This window comes from Acomys russatus, chromosome 25, assembly GCF_903995435.1.
Source record: "Acomys russatus chromosome 25, mAcoRus1.1, whole genome shotgun sequence".
Taxonomy (NCBI): Eukaryota; Metazoa; Chordata; class Mammalia; order Rodentia; family Muridae; genus Acomys; species Acomys russatus.
Genome location: NC_067161.1, coordinates 28102141 through 28123429, shown reverse-complemented (window position 1 = coordinate 28123429; position 21289 = coordinate 28102141). Strand labels below are relative to the sequence as shown.

Sequence of the window (21289 nt, the reverse complement as noted above, 5' to 3'; positions counted from 1 at the left end):
TGGCCAGTGAGCTCTGCACGCTCTGAGATCACACGTGCACACGTGCACACCACCACGCCTGGCATTTTATATGGGTTTTGTGGATTGAACTCGGGTCCCGGGGCTCCTGGAGGCAAGGGATTTACTGCTGAGCCACCTCCCGGGGCTGACTAGGGATCATTTCCTTACTCCATCTAGATCTGTGTATAGTGGTTTCAAATGCAAAGATGCCCGGCTAGGTTCCAGGGTGAACTGTTAATTCACCCCCATCCTTTCCCGTCCTACTTCCACTCTGTAACTCCTCCCCTGCCTACAGATCCCCTCCCTCCTTATCATGTCTTGCATTGCCCTTAGGTTACAGTTCTGGGCAAGAGTCTTCTTCGTCCGGATCCCAGTTCCTTCATCTATAATGCCGTGGACACACAGGGGTGGGGAGGGGAGGAGGAATCGGGTTCTCACATTGCACATACTTGTACCCCTGTCAAGACCATTGCGTCCCCTGAGCTCCTCGGCATCAACTTTAGAACATGTCTTATTTAGAAGTAGAGTCTTCGTGGGTGGTAATTATTTAAGGATCTCAAGATGAAACCATCCTTTATTAAATCTGTTGACTGGAGTCTTTCTAAGAGAGAGGAGAAGGGTTGCAGACCCAGGAGGAGACTATGTGGAGCCACAAGCCAGTGAACGTCAGAAGTAGGGAGAAAAGAAAGTCCTCCCATGGAGCTTTTAAAGGAAGCCTGGTCCTGCAGGCATGTTGACTTCAGGCTTCTTGTCTACAGAACTGGGAGAGGGCGCATTCTGTCACTTTCGAGCCACCATGCTTGTGTGATTTGTCACAGTATTCCAGGGATTTTAGCACAGCTCTTCTGGTTGGGCTCACAGTCAGCCTTGGAGTTCTTAGCACAGGCATCTGAGCAGCTGGTTGCCCCAGTCACCTGGAATTGACGTGAGAAATGGAAACTGCTTTTTGGGCAGATGGTACCCAGTGTGGGTTTTCTTTGAGGACTGCTGGCTGCACTTCCAACCTTTCTGTTTATCCCAGATCCCTTCCTGGTCTCCTCAGCATCACAGAGTATAGCACTATCATTTCTACAGGAGCCCAAAGGTGTCTGAAATGGAGGGTGGGAATGAGATTTGAATTTATTTTTGCATATGTGTGTGTGCAGGCTTGCACACATGTTCTGGTATATGCATGCAAAATCATAGGATTATGCATGTGTCCATGTGGAGACCAGAAGCTGATGTCACATGACTTCCTCGATCGTTATCCACTTAATGTATTGAAGCAGGGTCTCTTAACTTGAACCCCAAGTTCACTGATTTCACTAATCTAAAACCGGCCAGCTTGCTCTGGGCTCCAGCTTCCTCCTCCTGTGTGCTGGGATTAAAGGCAAGCCACGTGCCCAGCATTTACACGAATGCTGTGGATCTAAACCCAGCTTTCACATTTGCATGGTGAGCGATTCACCATGAGAGGCCTATATTTGGATTTTATACACACACACACACACACACACACACACACACACACACCATACGCCCATGTCTTTTAGTGCCTACCTATGATGGACCTCACAGAGATATACATATATACTTCCATATTTGTGAGGATTGAAAAGTTAATTCCAAAGAAAAGAAAACAGTAATCACATGAGACTGGAGTAGGAAATGGAGGGAAAGTAGAGAAAGGTACAGTGGAATAGAAGGAGTAACTTCTAATGTTCTATGAGATGGTAGGGTAGTGGTGAGCGACAGCAACTCATTGTTTCAGAGTAACAGTAGAGAGGATTTTGATGTCCTCAATACATAAATGTCTGCGGTGATGGATGTGTCCCTCATCCCTGTGATCTGAGCACACTAAATGTCACGCTGTGTCCTATAGATGCATACAATTTGACTATACATTGTTAAAAAAAAATATTTTTAAAAAGTCAGCTTCCTCCTTCTCAGACAAAGCATCCAAGTAAAGCTGTGAAGGTCATCTGATGAGCCACACCAATGGCCATCAAAAAGCTAGGAGAGGCTGCCTAGTGAGTCACCACCTGCTGGGCTAAGGGGCTCTGGAGGCGTGGAGTCCCAGGGTGCACAGTGTTCTTGATCCACAGGTGCTCCTGGCCTTCAGTCTTAACAGAAGTGACTGGCATATCCATCAATTCAGACTGCCTTAAATGTTCCATAGGAAAGTGCACAGCAAGTCTCTTCTCAAATGCTAATGGTGATAACCCCCCACAGAGGGCAGAGTGTCCTCTCTCTCTCCGCAGAAGGGCCAACACTGCAGTTTGCAGGTGTCTTTTCAAAGGTTATTTTGAGGGAAATAAAAATACCAGCATTAACCTGGGGAGGGAGGAGGCAGTGCTCCAGCCTTTCTCCACAGAGTGGGACTCTGTTTTCAGGGTGGTATGTATGCCCCTAGGCTCTCCATGTGAGGAGTTAGGAGACTCAGAGATTGTGAGGCCCAGCAGCCCCCTTATTTCACAGTCCCCAGAGAAGAAGGGATTAGTAACATAGCTCAATTGGTAGAATGCTTGCCTACCATGCTGGCTTTAATTCCCCCAGCCCGTCATATACCAGACGTGGTGGCTCATGCCTGTAGTCAAAGCTTCCAGAGGTGGAGGCAAAGGCATTAGAAGTTCCAGGTCATCCTGGGCTATGTGAGGCTGTCTCAAAAACAGTGGAACAAAATCCAAAGAGAAGACATGGCATTCCTCGGACCACCTGACTGATGGGCTGGAAACAAGAGTCCCTGCCTCTGGTATTACCACTTGCCCACAGCACCCGAGCCAGTGATGCTTTTAGCCAATGACACAATTTATCCCATTTCTTCTCCACCATCTAGGCCCCACTTCCCATAATATGTACAAGTGGGGCCACTTCAGCCACTGGGCCAAGTGCTTCCCAGTTGATATGTGTATTTCAGAGGCAAATTCCTCTCAGAAGAAATCAGCCTTGAATGAGGGCCCTTGAGTCCTCCTCACAGTGAAGAAATGGCTTTAGGGTATATCTCTATCCCAGAGCTGGGTTGGTACCTGGGAAAGGTGTGGTACCCAAGTCTCCTCCCACAGCCTGAATGAGGCAGGTGCACTCGGACGCCAGAGCACAGGATGTTCACGAGAAAGAAAAATGCTTGCTGGATGTGGGACCAGTCAGGCGCCCAGGTTCCGTGACCACCTGGCCTATGCTTAAAGCATTGTTGTCCTGCAATCTGGCTCTGTGAGAGTCCAGTCAGCCTGACTGGTCTCCGATGGCCAGTGGCACAGCTTGCATCCCTCCACCCCATCCCGTTCTGTTTTACCTTGAAGTTGTCTCCGCTTGATGGATTCTAGAATGATAGGAACAAGCAGAGAACTGAAAGGCCCTGTAGGGAGTGTGCAGCTGCCTGAATGTAACTGAGGGGAGTGAGGAAAACAGCAGCTCACTGCTCCCCCAGCCCCGCAGCCCCCCTCCCCGCATCCAGCAAGCATTTCTCATGTGAACATCCTATGCTATGAAATAGGAGTACGCTTGCCTCAGATCTGCCACACAGGAGGATGCCATAAAAAAATGAATATGGAACGGATACTTTAAAGCTATCTTCTTCTCTGGGCTCTCCAACAGCATAAAACCATCTTCACAGTGATTCAGATTTCAGCACAGATTATTCATTCTTTTCATCGTTTCCCAATATTCTGGCCTTCGGGAACTGTGGGGGTGTTTCCTTTGGTCAGCATGCTCATCACTACCTACACAGTGCTTCTGTCTCAGTCGTGAACTGGTTGGTTATAGGAGCATCCTCCAGCTCTTCCAACACATCCTCATTATGTCATGGTCCAGAGGGTCCAAACCTCTCCAGCCACCTGGGTTCATCCTCATAGGGCATCTGTCTGGGCATCGACACATCGCACCTTGATTGGCCTGGGGCATTGCCACCAGCCCAGGTGTTAACACTATCAGGAGCCTCGCAAGGGCACAGTCACCACTCCTGCCTGGTGTCCCTGGGCTCCACAGCATGGCTTTCCCCTGTCAAGGCTTTTTATGATTATAGCAGCACCTGCTTGTCTCCACCTGGGCTTCCACTTGTCCATGGTGCTGCCTCGACAGCTGACATAGCTCACAGTGGTTCCCGAGGGCAGCCGGTCCTCACCCTGGAGCTCTTACTGTTTGAGGACAAAGTCTCTGCAGGTGTGATTTAAAGAGATCTGGAAATGGGTAGAGGAACCTGCATTGTCTGGGTGAGCCTGTGAGCATTATAAGACCATTGCAATTGGCCTTAAAGAGAATAACCTAGCTAGAGGATGCAACAAGAAGACTGAGTAGAGAGACTGGAAGCTAGGAGTGATGGGGTCACAAAATAAGGGTGCTGGAGCCACTGCTAGCTAGAAGAAGCAAGGAACAGATTCTCTGGGGGAGGAGCCTCTTGGAGGAATGTGGACAAGCTAAGCCCCAGTGTGGGGCCAGTGGTGCTAAGTTTGGACTCGTGGCTACCAGAATGTTTCAAGGTACCAGGTTTGTAGTAATTTCTTGTGGTGGACAGCAGGAAGGACTTAAAAGGTGGAAGATCTGGGTATAGTGGTACATACTTAATCCCAGCAGTCAGGCGGCAGAAGGCGGCAGGTCTGTTGTGATTTTGATGCCCGTGTGGTGGACATAGAGAGTTCAAAGCCAGCCAGGGATAGGTAGTGAGAGTCTGTCTGAAAGAAATAAACAAACAAACAAATACCCTTGTCACGGAGCAGCACACTTCTGTGTATCCATGTGTCTGTCTGTCTGTGTGTCCTTAAATGAGTACTGATTCTAAAGAAAGGAGTTTGGGTTAGAGTTAGCTTTGGTTTCCTCCAGAAACCTAAGTGCTATCTAATGCCCAAGTGTCACAGAGTGGTCGTGTCCTCTCAGAGCCTTTTGACTTTTCCAAGGCATTTAACCCAAGGCTCAAGAGAGAAAAAAGCATCGTTTTTTCCCTGGTTTTTTGTTTGTTTGTTTGTTTTTGTTTTGTTTTGGTTTGGTTTTTTGAGACAGGGTTTCTCTGTGTAGCCTTGGCTGTTCTGTAGACCAGGCTGGCCTCTAACTCATAGCAAACCACCAGCCTCTGCTTCCCAAGTGCTGAGATTAAAGGCATGCATCACCACCGCCCAGCTGATGGCACAATGGATAGCACATCGGACTTGTAGAAGCATCATATCTTTAGCTTTCTCTAGCAACTGCAGAAAACCCCAGGAAGAAACTCAGAGGCTGAGGCCCCAGCCCTACGCTAAACATCAAGAAGCAACAGGCATGGACGTCAATGCTTTTGCCCAAGCTCTAGCAATGGATCTGAACCTGTGACTGCCAGGAAGCCTCTTCATATCAAGGGCAGTGTGGCATGTTACTGATGCATCTTGCTGATACTGGCCTGCACTGGTTTTAGAGAGCTGAGCTACAGCTAGCTAGCTAGCTCGCCAGCCTCAATCAGAGGCCCGTGTCTGTTTGTGGGCTGCTGGCATCCACTAGAGAAACTGTAACACAAACAGGAAGTTAGGATGGGCTTCAATTCCTCTTGGGGAGTCTCTGAAAACAGTCATTGTGATTCCAGAAAGCAGAGATGCAAAGTGCTTACAAATTGGATTAGCCATATAAATAGAATTCCTTGTTCGGAGTGGCTGGTTAGGCCCACCATCTGGTGAGAGGTGGAGATGCCGATGGCCAGTGTTACATTTGTTTGGGTTTGGTTTGGGCTGGAGTTGTGTGTAGCCAAGACTGGGCTTACACTCCTGACACCCCTGCTCCCAACTCACAAGTGCTGGACTCACAGGCCTGAGCATTAGCGCAATGATGACTCTTAGGTTAGGTATATTTTCCCCACCGTTTTTGTTGTTGTTGTTTTGTTTTAGAAGTTATCTAGTGATACTTATGAGTACCCACCAGACCAAACTCATCATTTTTTTCCCCTCTTCTTAAAGTCTTGTTTGTGGGCCATTGAGATGACCTAATGGGCGAAAGTGCCTGCTGTTTAAGCCTGATGACCCAAAATCAAAACTGACCCCCCAGAAGTTGCCCTCTGACCTCCACACACTCACTATGGCATGTGCTAGCACAATATGCATATAAAATAATAATACATTAAAAAAAACCACTATTTGCTTTCTCGGAACCCATGACCCGCACTGCCCAGTAATAAATTCTAAGTCAGCTCATTTATTTCTTGATCTAGGTTTAAACAAATCTGATTTCACATGGGGTACATGATATCTAGTTAGTTCCTCCATCAGACCATGGCTGTAACCTTAGGCAGTGAGTGGAGATGGTTTGGTTAACAGATGAGTGGCAAATGTTCAATGTCCCAAGTCACACTGCGTTCCTATTTTTCTTTGCTGAACCTCAGAAAATGCCCAGGCTCCCCTATTCCCACATTTTCTCAATAGGGCCCAGCCTCCGGCTGAGCCAGCAGGTCAGAGGGGTGCCCTCCGAGTGTGCGTGTGCATGTTCTGTCCCGCATGTGTGTATTTTCTGTTGCATGCGTGTGGTGGATTTGGGGATGGGGCAGGGAGCTTGTTCACTTAGGAGGTGGCATGGAAGCCTGCAAATTTCCTGTTGCTTCGACTGAAGCCTAAATTTCTCATCTACACTGACATGGTATTGGCACCAGAGACCTCCTAAATGTACCAAGTGGGTTGCTGGGGGTGGCATTTTTTTAAAAACTCTTCTTTGCTAAAATAATTCCAAAGTGTTTTCCCTCTGCCCAAAACTGGAAAGGCCTGCTGAACAGTCTCTATATACCTGAAAATATGTTTCATTTGAATTGCTTGGCACTGGGAGGTCCTTGGGGAGGAAGGAGGCTTGGGACAGTGCTAAAAGGGACACACACTCAACAAGAGAGCAGTGGGGATGGCACCTTGGAAAGGAAAGACCGAGTGCCTGTATGCCAGCCTCCTGCCCGCGGTGAGGGCTGCCCGGCCCACATCCTGGACAGTACTTCCTTCTCTGATGTTTTGAATGTTGAACAAAATACCTGCATTTGAGGGCATGTTCTGTCAGCTGCTTCTGGCTCTGATTTCTGTCCAATCCAATTGTGGGATACGCACTCTGTTGTATAAAATTAGACCTCATGGATTGAACCTGCCCATATCGAGGGAATCATCACGGTGGCCAGAATTTCTTGAGAAGATGGGTTGAGCAAGACACGGTACTTTCTAAGTCTTTAATCGGCTGAAATAAGATTAATGAGTGTTTCCACAGTGCTCCCATAGACTAAGTAAGCATCACGCTTGCTGCTTTACGTGTCTTATCTGTTATACTTTTACCATCTTCTTAGGAGAAACCAAGGTTTTTAAGTAATTTTTCCGAGTACATCCAACTAGTAAATTAGGGCTCTGCAGGAGAATATGCTGTAAGTTCAAGGCTAACCTGGGCTATATAGTGAACACCAGGCAAGCCAGAGCTACATAACAAGAGTCTGTCTCACAAAGGCAATAAGAACAAAATAGGATCCTGGCATTTGAACCCAGCTATGACTGTTCTTACCCTAGGGCCCAATTTGTAGTCTCACAGTATGAACATAGAGACTTGGATAGAAAAAGGAAAAAACCAATAAACTGATTGCCATCATTGGCCACCCTCACCCATGTCCATCCCCCTGCTGTGCAGAGCAGAAATTCCTTTCATAGGATGTTTGGAGAAGATCTAGGAGGGTGTGCATTCCTGGGATCATAGGAAAATCTCAGAATCAGTAGTATGAGCGGGAATGAGCAGGCTGTTGGCACAAGCCAAGAGCTCTGTCATCTGTCTCCCTGGCCATGGGCATACTGAAGCTTTGTCCTCTGGCGTTCCCTAGTATGCTAAAGCTACAGGAGAAAATTCAAAGCATCATTCTGCATTTTAATCTTTGAGAAGTTAAGTAAGTTAGGCTATGATATAAAAAGTGGAGGCTTTGTTGCTTTCATATAGGGGATATAATTACATGTAGTAAAATGTACTTGGCTTTGTTTGGGCTGAGATAACAAGAATACTGTAGACTGGATGACTGAAATAACAAGTAGTTACTGCTTATGGCTTTGGAGGCTGGGAATTCCAAGTTCAAGATCATAGTATAGGGTGCTGGCAGATTCAGGTCTGGTCTGCAAATGGGCATCCTATTGTATGGCATAGAGGGGGGACAAGATCACATGTCTTTTTTTTTTTTATTATTATGGAGACACTAAGTCCCACTCACCAGGACTCCACCCACCCCAAGTCCCTGGTTCTTCATGTCCTCACATGGGGGCTTAATATTTCAGTGTGTACATTTGAGAGGGGACACAGCAGCAGGCCCATCCTTGCCCATATTATGTTTTCACAAGTCTTCACAACTACATCAAACAACTCCAATCTCCCTTGAAAGGTCTATGGCCCTTTCCTGTTAAGCCTCTTTGGCCACTGGACTCCCCTACTCTGAAGGAGACAGAATAAAGCTTTGATGATGGGACCCTGAACCAAATCTCACCTCCTACCATTGTGCATGTGCCTTACAGCCCTTTGCACGTTCTTGTTCGGTAGTGTTGCCCCTTACAGAAGCACTAAGGTAGGTTTAGTATTCACATTAAGGCGTTATATGACCTGGCTTCGAGGTTCATACAGTCACGGTCACACATTTTCTTAGTCATAGTGCACTCATTTTCAGGAGTCAATGTGGGCTTTAGTAGACATCATTTTCAGAGATTTCCCTCCCTACATAGACCACTCCGTACATCTAGAAATGTGTGCCAAGGATAGAACCCGGAGCCTCATTTCATGCTAGGCAAACAGGATTTCACTATGCAGCCCAAGGTGGTCTCGAATTCACAATCCTCCAGCCTCAACTGCCCAAGAAATAGGATTGCAGATGTGCACGGCCACACCCAGCTTGGAAACGTCTCTTAAGCTCTGTCTGATTCAGTTAGGGTATCCCTGGGGGTCCATAGGATGATGGCGGCCCGAGGCCAGAGCTCTAGGCCCCCTACCAGTGCCCATCTAAGCAGCTCTACCATGTGTATTCTGCATATGAACCCTTATGACTTCTTTCCTGGGATGGACTGCTGCTCTGCAAGTCTTGACACTGCTAACTAATCCAATACCCATCATTCTCAGGGTGGGAAACCAAGTCTCAAAAAGCCTGCTGATCTTCCTGGGCTCTCAGATGCCAATCTCCTGACTCCCAGGGGTAGCCATTCCCAAATCCCCTCATCTCATAGATCGAAACAGTCAAGATCAGAAGACGGTGCCAGTCACATGTCCACTCTTCATATCTATCCCACATCCAAACCTCCTCTAGGAGAGAGGCAGTCTCTCTGTCCCAGACCATGGCTTGATTTAGAGTAGCCTCAATCTGTCTGCAGACACTTAGAGGTGGCAGGCTTCCTTGTAGTCTTGCTATTTACCTGGAAGCCCTTGCCCCTCTTCCAGTGTGCAGCAGCTTCTCCAGCCTACTGACGTTTGCTCCATCACTAGTCACTGGCCACATCTCTCTCCAGGACCAGTGTCTTGCAAACGTGTTCACGAGGTCTTAACCTGGTAGCAGCAAGATCCCATTTCTTCTCTCCGAAAAATAGCTGTCAGGATGCCCCCGCCCCCCACCGTGCCTCCAGCATCTGTTCTGGTATCCTCACTCACTTTCTCTCAACCTCTGTTTTCAGCCTCTCAACATCGCCTACAGCCACATCTATAGCTCCTACAGGAACTTTGTGGGCCCCCCTCACTTCAAGACCATCTGCAGACTGCTGGGCTACCAAGGCATTGCCGTAGTCATGGAGGAACTACTGAAAATTGTCAAGAGCTTGGTAAGGGGTGACTTGGGTGCTGCCATGGATGTCCCTAGGTACAGTAGCTGTACATAGGACTGTCTCTGCTAAACTGATAGCCAAACCTCAGGTGCTCCAGCTCTGCCAGTTAATGTTGCTCTGGTGGTCCTTGGTCCTTATTTCTTGGTGGTTCATGCATGTCTTCTGATGTACTTCTTTCTACCTCTTTTAATATACCTCTTATTTGTGTGATGTGTGTGCATCATGTGCATGCAGTACCAACAGATACCAGAAGAGGGCAGTCGGTCAAACCCCCAGAACTGGAGTTCTAAGCATTAGTGAGCCATGCAATATGGGTGCCTCAGCAGGAGTGGCAAGAGCTCTTAACCGTTGAGCTGCTGTTCCTCTAGCCCTCATAGCTGTGCCTTGACCTTTCTGTGTCTTTCCATCTGTGGCTCAGAACTTACTCCTTGTTTTTGCTGGCTGCACTGAGAAATCCTGATTTGGGCATCCAGAGGCAGATGACCACTCATTCCGCCCAGCTATGCTCTCTGTTAATTGATTAGCATGGTGGGTGAGCTGGGTGTGTAGGTCAGTTGGTACAGTGCTTGCCTGATCTATACAAGGCCCTTGGTTTAATCCCTGGTGCCCCCAGAAAGCTGGCAGCTGGAGTGGTACCAACCCCTAATCCCAGCAGCCGGGAGGTAGAGATAGAGAGATCACAGGTTCAAGATCATCCTCAGCTACATAGTAAGTTTGAGGCCATCTTAGACTGCATGAGACCCTTCAAAACAACAACAACAATAACAACAAAACCACTTTAGCATAGTAAATGCATGACTCACACATTGCCGGTTTTTTGCTTGTTTTGTTTTGTTTTTAATTCTCATGACCACGGCTGACATCTCTAATCAGTCACCATACTTTGTGCCCTTGGGGTATCTTGCTGACCACTGCTCTCTATATTATGTTGGCTATCAGGGGGTTCTGTAGCCCCGTTTCAACCTTCTGTGTGTGTGCTCCAGATATGGTCACCTGAACCCCATTTAACTTCCTGCAATGCTGCTAAATTAAGGGCAAACCATGGAAACAAGATTTCTCTGGAAAGCTGAGTTCCTGGAGAGAAATCATTTATAACCAGCCATGTACAGAATAAGCCAAACCCAGTCAGCCGAATTCTTCAGAAGCAGCCATGAGAAGCTATAAGTCATTAAGGACTGCTGTACCAAGGCCTGAGTAAAACAAGAAAATGCTGTAATAGATTAAAGATGTCTTGTCTTGAGAATGCAGAGGAAGAATGTGCTACGATTTTTCCATGGTTAAATTAGGTTATGTGCATTTATCTCCATAGTTCCTTGCCTACTTTTCATTCGGTCTCCGTAGTGTAAGCACCCCCAACCCTGAAACCCCCACCCCAACCCACATCCATTGTAAAGTCTACTCTTTTCCTGTCTATAAAGGACAAGGGGAATATCACCCTCTTTTAAATGCTGTGTTTACAAGTCACAGCAGAAATCTGGTACCACTCCAACCCCACCCCCACCCTACCTCTATTTCCCCCACCCCCGCCCCGTGGCCCAGCATTCAGCCCAGAGGTGCACAGAGCAACACAGGGTTAGCCCACTCACTTATATGGACTCTTTGTCTTTCAGCTCCAAGGCACCATCCTGCAGTACGTGAAGACGCTGATAGAAGTGATGCCTAAGATATGCCGTTTGCCTCGGCACGAGTATGGCTCCCCAGGTGGGTGACAAGAAAGGAGTGCGCATCCAAGGAAGGGCAGGGCTCTGGCCTCCTCCTCTGGGTTTCAGTCTCTAAGTTGCCAGGCACCTGATATCTCTGGGTGTGCCTGCCAATGATTGGATGTCTTGGTACCCTGAGCAGGGACTGTTGCTCTCTGTCAGGGGTGGTGGATAATCTCATGAGTATGCCCTCTGGCTGGCCAGCTGACGTTGCGATGCACGTGTGAAGGCATTTAAACTAGCTGTTCTCATCCTGTGGGTTGCCACCCCTTTGTGGGTCAACTGACCCTTTCACAGGGATCACCTAAGACCACTGCAAAACACAGACACTTACATTACAATTCATAACAGTAGCAAAATTACAGTCATGATGTCACAACAAAATAACTCTATAGCTAGGGGTCGCCACCACATGAGGAACTTTATTAAAGGGTCACAGAATTAGGAAGGTTGAGAACCTATGGTTTAAACAGTAAAAAAAAAAAAATTTTTTTCATGTGTGGGCCTCAGCCCCTCTAGCAGGCCTTCCTGTTTACCTATTGAGAGGTGGCTGATACCCCAGGAGGGGTGGCATGTGACACAGATAAACTGAAGTTGGAAAAAAAATTTTAACTATATAATATAGGATAGACAGAAGCTATGCATTTAGTGCCTCATATTTTTTGTTTCCAAAAGTGAAGACATAATTTTCCATATGAGTGTGATTGAGAAGAGGAAAAGGATGAGGCTCGAGGCTCTAGGGTCCAAGTCTAACTGCACCACTTCCTGGCTGCGTGACCAGAGGGAGGCACGTACGCTCTCTGAATTCATCTGCAAAGGGATGATATTGTCTAGTTGATATTATTAGGATTAATAAAGGAGACATTATCAGTAGAATGCCTAACTCAGTAGATGATACCTATAAATAAATAATGTTGCTGTTAGGAGTTCAGGTCCCTTTTGTAGGGACAGACAGGCCACAGCTGTTCCATTTGAGATTACGGATGAGTTTCCTTTTGTTCCAAATAATTTGTGCCAGCCTCCTGATCTTTGTTTAGTATTGACCCTTGTATGGAATCTCACCCTTAAGCTGGCCAGTAGATAGTTGCTAAGTCTAGGGCTGTGGCTTGGTTGTCGCCGCCCATAAACTTGGCTAAACTGTGCCTGTGTCCCCCTGACCTCCCTCTTGTGGTCCTCAGGGATCTTGGAGTTCTTCCATCATCAGCTGAAGGACATCATTGAGTACGCAGAACTCAAGACAGACGTGTTCCAGAGCCTCAGAGAGGTGGGCAACGCCATCCTCTTCTGCCTCCTCATAGAGCAAGCTCTGGTAAGTCCTGACCCCTCAGAAACCATGGTGTCCCCAACCAGGAGGGACCACATACACACCAAGATGCCAAAGCTTCAGCCCTGAAGCTTTTATTGCTTTTATTCATGAAGGTCAGAAGGCCAGAGGAGGCAGAGGTTCTGAAGACACTCAGTCCTGGGTCCCAGCACTGGCTGCACCCCTCGCTGCTTGGACCCAGTCCTCAGAGCTGGTGGCCCAAGTCATAGTTGTCCCATCTTTTGTAAAGTACATTGCCTTAGCCAGCACTGTGCTAAGGGAAGAAGTGGCAGTTGCCAGCTGCTGCCTGTATCCTGTGTGTGCTTGTGACCAAATGCAACAGGTTTGCAAATTACAGCCGAGGTCTGAAAGTTTGGCGAGTGCTCACTACCTGCAGCAGGCAAGGGAAACAAACAAAGAAAGCACAGAGACTTTACCCAGGGAACTTATGCATATTTATGCAGAGATCCACACATTTAGGAGCATGCCCAGATAAGGACTGTTGCTGAGCATGCTTTGTTTAAGGTCATACTTTAAAAAGATGCATAAAAGGTTTTTCTTAAAAATGTGTATGAGTATTTTGCCTCCATGCATGTATGTGCACCATATGTGTACGGTACCTTCAGAGGTCAGAAGAGGCCATCAGATCCCCTGAAACTGGCGTTACGGATGATTGCAAGCATCCTTGTATGTGCTGAGAACCAAACCCGAGTCCTCTGCATGAGAGGCAGTATCCCTAACTGATGAGCCATCTCTCTAGTCCCTGTAAAGGATATTTTAAAAAACTCACGCAATGGACAGAAATGCCTGTAGGCGTGCTCAATTGTACCATAAAGTTTTAATTGAAAATAAGAGGAAATTCTTTGAGTTCCCAAAGGTGTCTGCGTGGCTTAGTGCTGTCACGTTGCCATGGAAACAATATTTATAATGTCAGTCGTGCTGTGAGGACCAAGCACAGGGTCCAGTGGGAACAGCAGCAACAAAAATTGGAAGCCAGTGTGGTATGTGTATTAACTGACTATGAGCGTTCCATAGTCTGGTTAAGGGAAGGTTTTTTGCTGTAGATGTGAGATAAAGAACAGCCAAAGCATCTGGAAGAGCCCAGAGCAGAGAGAGAAAGTAGTAGACTGGTCATGGCCAGCTAGTCGGACCTGGCTTTGAGAGGAGCAGGAACAGAGCAGGGTAGGCAGACATAAAGAGAGGAGGGGTGAGGGAGAGCGGGGGTTGGGGGCTGGAGACAGAGAGAGGAAGAGACAAAAAGAGGGAGACTGAGGCAAAGAAAGAGGGGACAACATAGAGGGCGTGGATGATGCTGCAGGACTGTAAGTGGAGGGGAGGGCAGCCTGTGAGCTGCAGGGACTTTGGGGGAAGGGCTAGGATGAACTTTGAAATGTACAGCAGACACTCTTGACGCTGAACAAGCATGGAGGCCAGCATGAGCTTCGGTGTGCTGGTAGGCACCACGGATAACCATGTGCCCCTCCTGCCTTTTGGGATTTGGAGGGGATGGAGTTTCCGTTGGGCCTGACAGGATGGGGACTGGGGCCAGGGCTTCCCTGCAGACTGCCCTGGAGAATGAGTGGGAATGTCATTACAGAAGCTGTTGTAGGTCGGCGGGGTGGCGGGCGGGGGGGGGGCTGCAGCTCGGCATCTTCAGCTCCTGTAATAGGAGACAAAAGAATTAGCCTGCCATGTCTCTTGAAGGCTGAAGAGAGATAGTGCATATCAGGCAGCAAGAGATGAACAGTAGTAGCATTATAAGAGCTGAAACAAGGATGCCTGCCTGTACAGACACATCTCAGAAAGGCTAGGACCAACCCTTTGCTGACTAGTGGGTCACCTGCATTCCTGGCCCCATTCTACTGATGTGGCTTACCCAGAGGCCCTCCTCGCTCTATCCTACATGTTCCCCATATGTGATGGACCCAGTCTTCAGGGTATCCTGTGACTGGGGCAGTGGGAGGAAATGGAGAAGGGTACCACATGGGGATGGAGGGATGTGGGGATATGGAACTCTTGAGGCTCACTGGAACACACGCTGGGCATCGTCCTTCACCTGCACACAAAGCTTCGTTTACTAAGAGCTGACTTGATGACCACTGTAGCTCTAGCTGATAGAGAGGAGCCACAAATAAGAGCCAGGCATCTTTGTCTTTATTCTGGAGAGGGAGAGAAGCAAAGATCTCCCGACAGGGTAACTGCATATACTGCATAGGGGGAGGGCAAGAGACAGGCAAATGGCAGGCCACCTCTGGCCACAAGACACTGGCAGAAGCTGCTGAGGACCTTGTGAGCAGGAGAGGGTGGAAAGCAGCCACAGGACAGAGAGTGAAGGGCAAGAACATGGCTGTTGGCAGCCTGGTCCGTGGAGAAGAAGGCATAGAGTAGTGAGAGATGCGGCAAAGGAAGCAGGGACTGTGAGGGCTGCAGAGTAGAAGGTGAGAGGATTGGTGGCTGTGTCATCCCAGGTGAGCCTGAGCATGCCACGCTGCCTGTCCTTATCCTAATTTGGGGCACTTGGACCAGCTCCTCTCAGACTTTCATTGCCCCAGAGGCTCTAAATGCCACTGTGGTACATCCTCTCTGAGGAGTAATTGTATCCTCTTTTAAATGGACTCTGGAGTCAGCTAATGGCTCCTCTTCCTGATAACAGGTTCTTTAACACGGTTCAGTGGGCCTGGGTTGCTATAGCAACATAGCCTTCAGAAGTCACAAGAATAAGTAGTAAAAACTGTTCAGGGCCTCAAGAGCACAAGGAGAAGGTTGAAGAGGGGAGGGCAGACATGTGACTCCCCCACGTTTAGAAGCTGTGAGTGAGAACCTCAATTCAGACCAGGAGGCCATCCTAGCACCGCAGGCTAACCTCAGAGGAAATGTCTCTCCCAGCTCCATCACTAAGGGCAGAAGCACACACAGGGTCTGAATTCTCCAGCCCGAGAGCAGGCACACAGCAATGTGGAGAGCGCACCAGCAGCAGAGACAGACTGAAACACAAAGTTGTACACGTGTGTGTGTGTGTGTGTGTGTGTGTGTGTGCGCGCGCCAACCTCGTTCCTAGGGGGCTGGGCAAAGCAAGGTGACACAAGCTGGAGTCACGCTTGCCAAGGCTGAGAGCTCTGCTTCCTACTTGGACAAATGGAGAGGTCGGCAGCTATCCTGTGCTTGCTGGGGGTGAAAGCAGGGCAGGAGAGTGCCAGAGCTTCTGCAGCTTAGGGAGTGGAAATGAAATAAGTGGCACTCCAATTGTTCCCATTAAAAAAGGCAAAGAAAGAGAGAAAGGATGGGAGGAGATGGGATGGGTGGGGGTGGGGTAAGGATGGAGGAGGGGTGGGAAGTGTGGGGGGAGAGGGGTTGAGAAGAGGAGCTAGGGTAGGAGGGAAAAGGAAAAGGACGGGAGAGGGAGGCAGAGAGAAGGAGCTGGGGGAAGGGAGAGGCCATAAAAGAAGAGCCCGGTTAAGTGGAGCATCCATTCTTCTGAAAGACTGAAGCCCTTAACAGGAATAAGGTCAAACCATAGTTCTTCACCTACAGTATAAGATATGGTAAGGGAGAATGTAGAATTAAAAAAAAAATGCAAGTTTATAAATAAAGATAGACAGTGAGGCTGCGTGTGTAAAATACACAGAGCCTACAAAATAACACATTAGGGAATAAATGGAAACTGATGGGGCTGAATGCTCAGCAGTCATTGTCTCTAGATTTCCGGGAAGAGACATGGGCTAGAGTCAGTAGGGACATTGAGCTGCACCAGGAATGGCTGGAAATAGTAGACAGCCGCAAGGATCAATGGAAAGGTCCTTGTTCCGTGTTTTTCGCCACACCTGCTTTCTCCTGATGGATGTTCGGCTGTCACTTGCCATGGCTTTCCTGTTGATAAATAAGCTACAGGCACCTTCTTTTATTCTGTGACCTGCCTTTCTAGAATGACAGTGGAAATTCAGCCTTAAGTTCAAGGTTTGAAGAATGGTATGTTTAAACGGAGAAATGTATTTTTTTTTTCATCAAGTTATGCGCTTATGGATCTCAACATTGTGGATGCGAATTGAGTATGGACGGCCTGGCATTTCTCTCCTCCTATGTGCGGGGCTTGTGTGATGTCTTTAAGGAACATGTACAGCCAGGGGTGTAGTGAATGCCTTGTATAAAGCACCGAGCCCATGTAACCCCCACCAAGTCTAGAAACAGAACAGTCACCACGCTTGCTGTAGGCAGCTCTTCATGCGCCTTCCGTGCAGAGCATCCGTGAAGCTCATCTCACTGGAATTACGCGGTATGGTTTCCCTTTCCTGTCTGATGTCTCACCCAATGCTTTCCGTGCGGCTTACACTATAGACGGCTCTCATCGTGGCAGTAGGCGAGTGGAACAGTCTGTTTTGGAGGAACCGGATGCGGATGGCTAACCTTAACTTGCCATCTGATTGTGTCAGGAAGCACCTAGGAGGTGAATAAAGGACACTTCAGGTTTATCTGTGAAGGGCATGTCCAAAAAGACTTAACTAGTCTTTTTACTTAACTAGTAAAGACTTCACTAGGGATGGCAGGCAATGACTCATCCTGAACGTGAATGGCACCATCCCAGAGGCTCGAGGATGTGGATAGAAAAATCGAGGGTTATGGGGTTGGGAGAAATGGCTCAGTAGTTAAGGACACTTAGTGTTCCTGCAGAGGACTCAGGTTCAATTCCCGTGACCCACACTAGCCATCTGTAACTCTAGTTTGGTTTTGTTTATTTTGTTTTGTTGTTGTTTTGTTTTTTTGTTTGTTTTGTTTTTTGAAACAGGGTTTCTTTGTGTAGCCTTGGCTGTCCTGAACTCCCTTTGTAGACCAGGCTGGCCTTGAACTCACTGTGATCTGCCTGCTTCTACCTCCCAAGTGCTGGGGTTAAAGGCATGTGCCACCACGCCCGGCAAGGTATCTGGCCCCTCCTTCTGCCTCTGAAGGCACTGCACACATTTGGTATACATACTATATGTGGGCAAACACTTATACATTTTTTGAAGAATATTTCTAAGGGTAGATGGGAAAGCCCACAAATGCAGACGTGTTCTCTCTCTGTTCTCCGGCTGTCACGGTACAGCCTTGCCACACCCTCCCTGTCATGATGAACTGAGTCAAACCCAGACACTGCAGGCCAAAAGAAACCTTTTTTTCCCCCTTCACCTACGTCAGGCATCTTGTCACTAGCAAAGCGAGCACTGTGGCTGCTGACAGTTAGGACTGTTATGAATTAGATGTGGTGACTATCGGAGTTATCTTTTGACAGCAGTGTGCTCTCATTACGTAAACAGTTGAATTGAACCACAACCATCCTAGGTGTATCTCAGCATCCCATTGGTTTCGGTTGATCTGAGGGCACCAGGCCCTTGCTGTGTGTGGTTGGCCATTTGGACTCCTCCCCTTAGGTAAAGTGCTGTTAAGAGCTCTGCTAACGTTTTAGTTGGCTTTCTTTATTGGTTTGTAGGTATTGATTACGTATTGTTGATCTATGCATAGTAGATATATCATAGCTGGCTTTTGTTGAATTCTTCCTAGGGGTTGATATATATATATATAATTTCTCCCCTTCATGGTTGGATTAGTCTTTCAAAATGACACAGACCACTGAGTGCATGATCTGGAATTCATTCTGTGTTTAGTTGAAGGTAGAAGTTTAACTCTATTTATTTTCGTATTGGAGTAATGCCAGCCTTCGAGGTACAGGATAAATGCTATGTTGCTTTTTTACAGTCATAGGTCTCAAGCCTGAGATCCTCCTGCCTCGACCTCCTGTGTGCTGAGGTCCCAGGTGTACATCACCATGCCCAACTTGACTTTTGTTTGTTTGTTTGTAGAGAGTTTGTAGAGGGTTTCTCTGTGTAGCCTTGGCTATACTGAACTCACTTTTTAGACCAGGCTGGCCTCAAACTCACAGAGATCTGCCTGCCTCTGCCTCCCGAGTGCTGGCCCAACTTAGTTGTTTATCAAGTGTCCATTGACAACTGGTCACAGTAGGCTGTTAACAGCTGTTGAGTCTAATCTGTTTCTTTTGTCATCCCCTAGCCTTAGTGATTGCTATTACCCCAACAACCACTCTGTGATTTCCACATTCTTATTTACACTGTATGTGTGCTTTTTTTTTTTTTAACATATCAGCCAGTTGTATATTATACCCACATACAACAGTTTGAGTGAGACACAGAAGTCCCCCTCCTCCAACACACACACACACACACACACACACACACACACACTTCTAAGACAGCCATCCCACCTACCTTTGCAGCTGTTACTTATTTCTGTTTTTGCAGTGCAGTGGGTCCCAATCACAACAGACACAGCCCGTTGATGAGAGCATATTCCTACAGTGAGGAGAGTCTAGACTCAACTCATGAATCGGGCACAGGTCAGAGTCCTACTGACACTGAGACCAAATAATCCGTTGTTGGAGGCCTGTTCTGTGCTTTACAGTGTGCTGGGGTGCATTTTCAGATTATGTCCACTAGATGTCAGTAGCACCCTCTTCAGAGACAATGACCTTTCCAGATGCTGCCTGGACCCTTTTGAGAGTCCCTTGTCAGGGCAACTTCACGTTTTGCAGATGATGAAATTAGACGTTGCCAGATGGTTTCACAGACTGGCTAGTTTTCATTCTCACTCGGCCATGTGAGGGTGTTTTGATTTCCTCACATCTTTTGGAACTGTTAATCGTTGTCTCTCTGTAATCTGACCTTTTGAATGAGTATCTTTTGATAAAACCATTATGGTTCTGAGGTGCTGATGTACCCAGGGTTATGGCTAGCACAGGAGATGGGCTGGGAGCCAGGCACGGTTGCAGAAGCCAGCCACTGAGGGACAGGACCTCGTGCACAGACGCGCTGGTGAAAGGAGTGAGGTGCAGGGGCTGGGTGGCTAACAGCATTGTGTTCTGCAGCTGAGTGACCCAGCCCCACACCTGACCTCCTGCCCCCTGCTTCTGTTTCCCAGCCACTTTCCCACCCACCGCCCCCCTCTCTCCCCTCATTGGAGCATTGAAGTAAATTCCCTGTCGGAAAACCCAGATAAGCAGAAACTAAACAAAATCCCTGTTGTGTTAAGATAGCCGCTGCGCCCTTCCTGAAGGGTGTTTTTCCAGATGCTTGTATGCCAGCCTTTCTCCTATAAAACTGGTTGTTCTGTAGTTTTGCAAAGTCTGGTGGGCCAAGCTGAGAAGAGGAGAGAAGACGGCTTCTCAACGTCTCCTCTACACTCCCAACCCTTCGAACGCACTGCAGCAAACAGGCCTTCCTTAAAAGGGAATGTGTGTACACTTAAATGCATACTGTCTAGGGAACTGAAAAGTTACGGTCAACAGAGGTTAGAAAGGTGTTGACACGGGTTCCAAATGGAGACTTCACCCTGCAGGTTGTCAATAAGGAAAATGTGGATGTTACTAGCAAAGGCAGAGCTACTTTGTAGGCCATGGCGTCTTGGCTACAGGTCTCTCTCCAGTTGATCAGGTACTAATCTGATCCAGGATGATAATTCTATGATTCTCTCGACAGCCAAATGTATGGGGGTGGGGGGGTGCCTCTTATCTATGGCATTATTCAGAAGAGGTGGGTGAGAAAACAGCACCCACGTTGCAGCCCACCATGGAGGGGACAACAACAAAATGCAGATTTATCTCTCCTGCACCACAGAGAGCTGCTGGGAGCCAGGAGCCTGTGCAGCAGGGACAGACGTGGTGTGTCCTGGGTGAGCTCTTCTCTGCAAATAGAGGCTCAAATGGGGGCTGAAACCACCTCTCATACTTTCCATGCAGAGGGTCGTGGTGGGTGTGGGAAGCCCGACTTCTGGTCTGTTCCACTCACACTAACAACCTATGTGTCCATATAAGGGAATGTTTAGAGCTTGTGCTTGCTGGCTAGGCCTGGCCCTGAGCCCCCTTCATACCAGAAAGCCAGAGTCCAGATGGGGGTTTGGGGGGAGGTGCTTAACCTCATTCTCCAAGTCAGTTCTTCTAGCATGCCTGACAAAGGCAGACACCTAGGACATGAGTGGAATTTGTCTTTTTATTGCCTCAAGACCCAAAGCCAGACGTTACTTAAGAAAACACTCTTGAGCTTGGTAGGCTGATTCTAAGTCAGTCAGCTAAAAATGGTGATTTTTTTTTTTAACCCAAGAACAGAGCCAAATGCTGTTTTCCACATAAATCTGACATCGATAGGATCACACACTCTTTTTTTTTTTTTTTTTTTTAGTATAATCACAGTGAATCCTTATAATACCCTTTAGCCAAGAGAAGCCCAGTCCCCAGCGTCAAAGATTCAGCAAACTGTGCACATACTGGGTTTTGGCATTTGGCGGAAATAGCCTCAATTTTAAATGAAGTGAAGTGTAATAGAAAAAAAAAAAATTTAAAGCAGAGAGCAGTGCAAAAATTAACATACAGACCCGCTGAATACTTTTGATGTGGGTTCCTTACAGAACATCACTTTTGGATTCGGACTCCAAAAGCCTGTTTACTCTCCCTTAATTCTGCTGACAACGAATAATTGTACAGTAGGCCTGGGTCCTATTAGCTCTCTTGTCACCACTTCCCT

General features: G+C 47.7%; 1 protein-coding gene across 2 annotated transcripts in view; it reads left to right on the top strand.

The window, feature by feature from the left end:
* Cyfip2 (cytoplasmic FMR1 interacting protein 2) overlaps window positions 1-21289 on the top strand; it is a 102869-nt gene that overhangs the window by 60178 nt on the left and 21402 nt on the right. For both annotated transcript variants that reach the window (XM_051167220.1, XM_051167219.1), the window contains 3 exons: window positions 9579-9722; window positions 11336-11426; window positions 12604-12734. In XM_051167220.1, the coding sequence (XP_051023177.1) occupies window positions 9579-9722; window positions 11336-11426; window positions 12604-12734 (366 nt within the window). The remainder of the gene's footprint in view (window positions 1-9578; window positions 9723-11335; window positions 11427-12603; window positions 12735-21289) is intronic.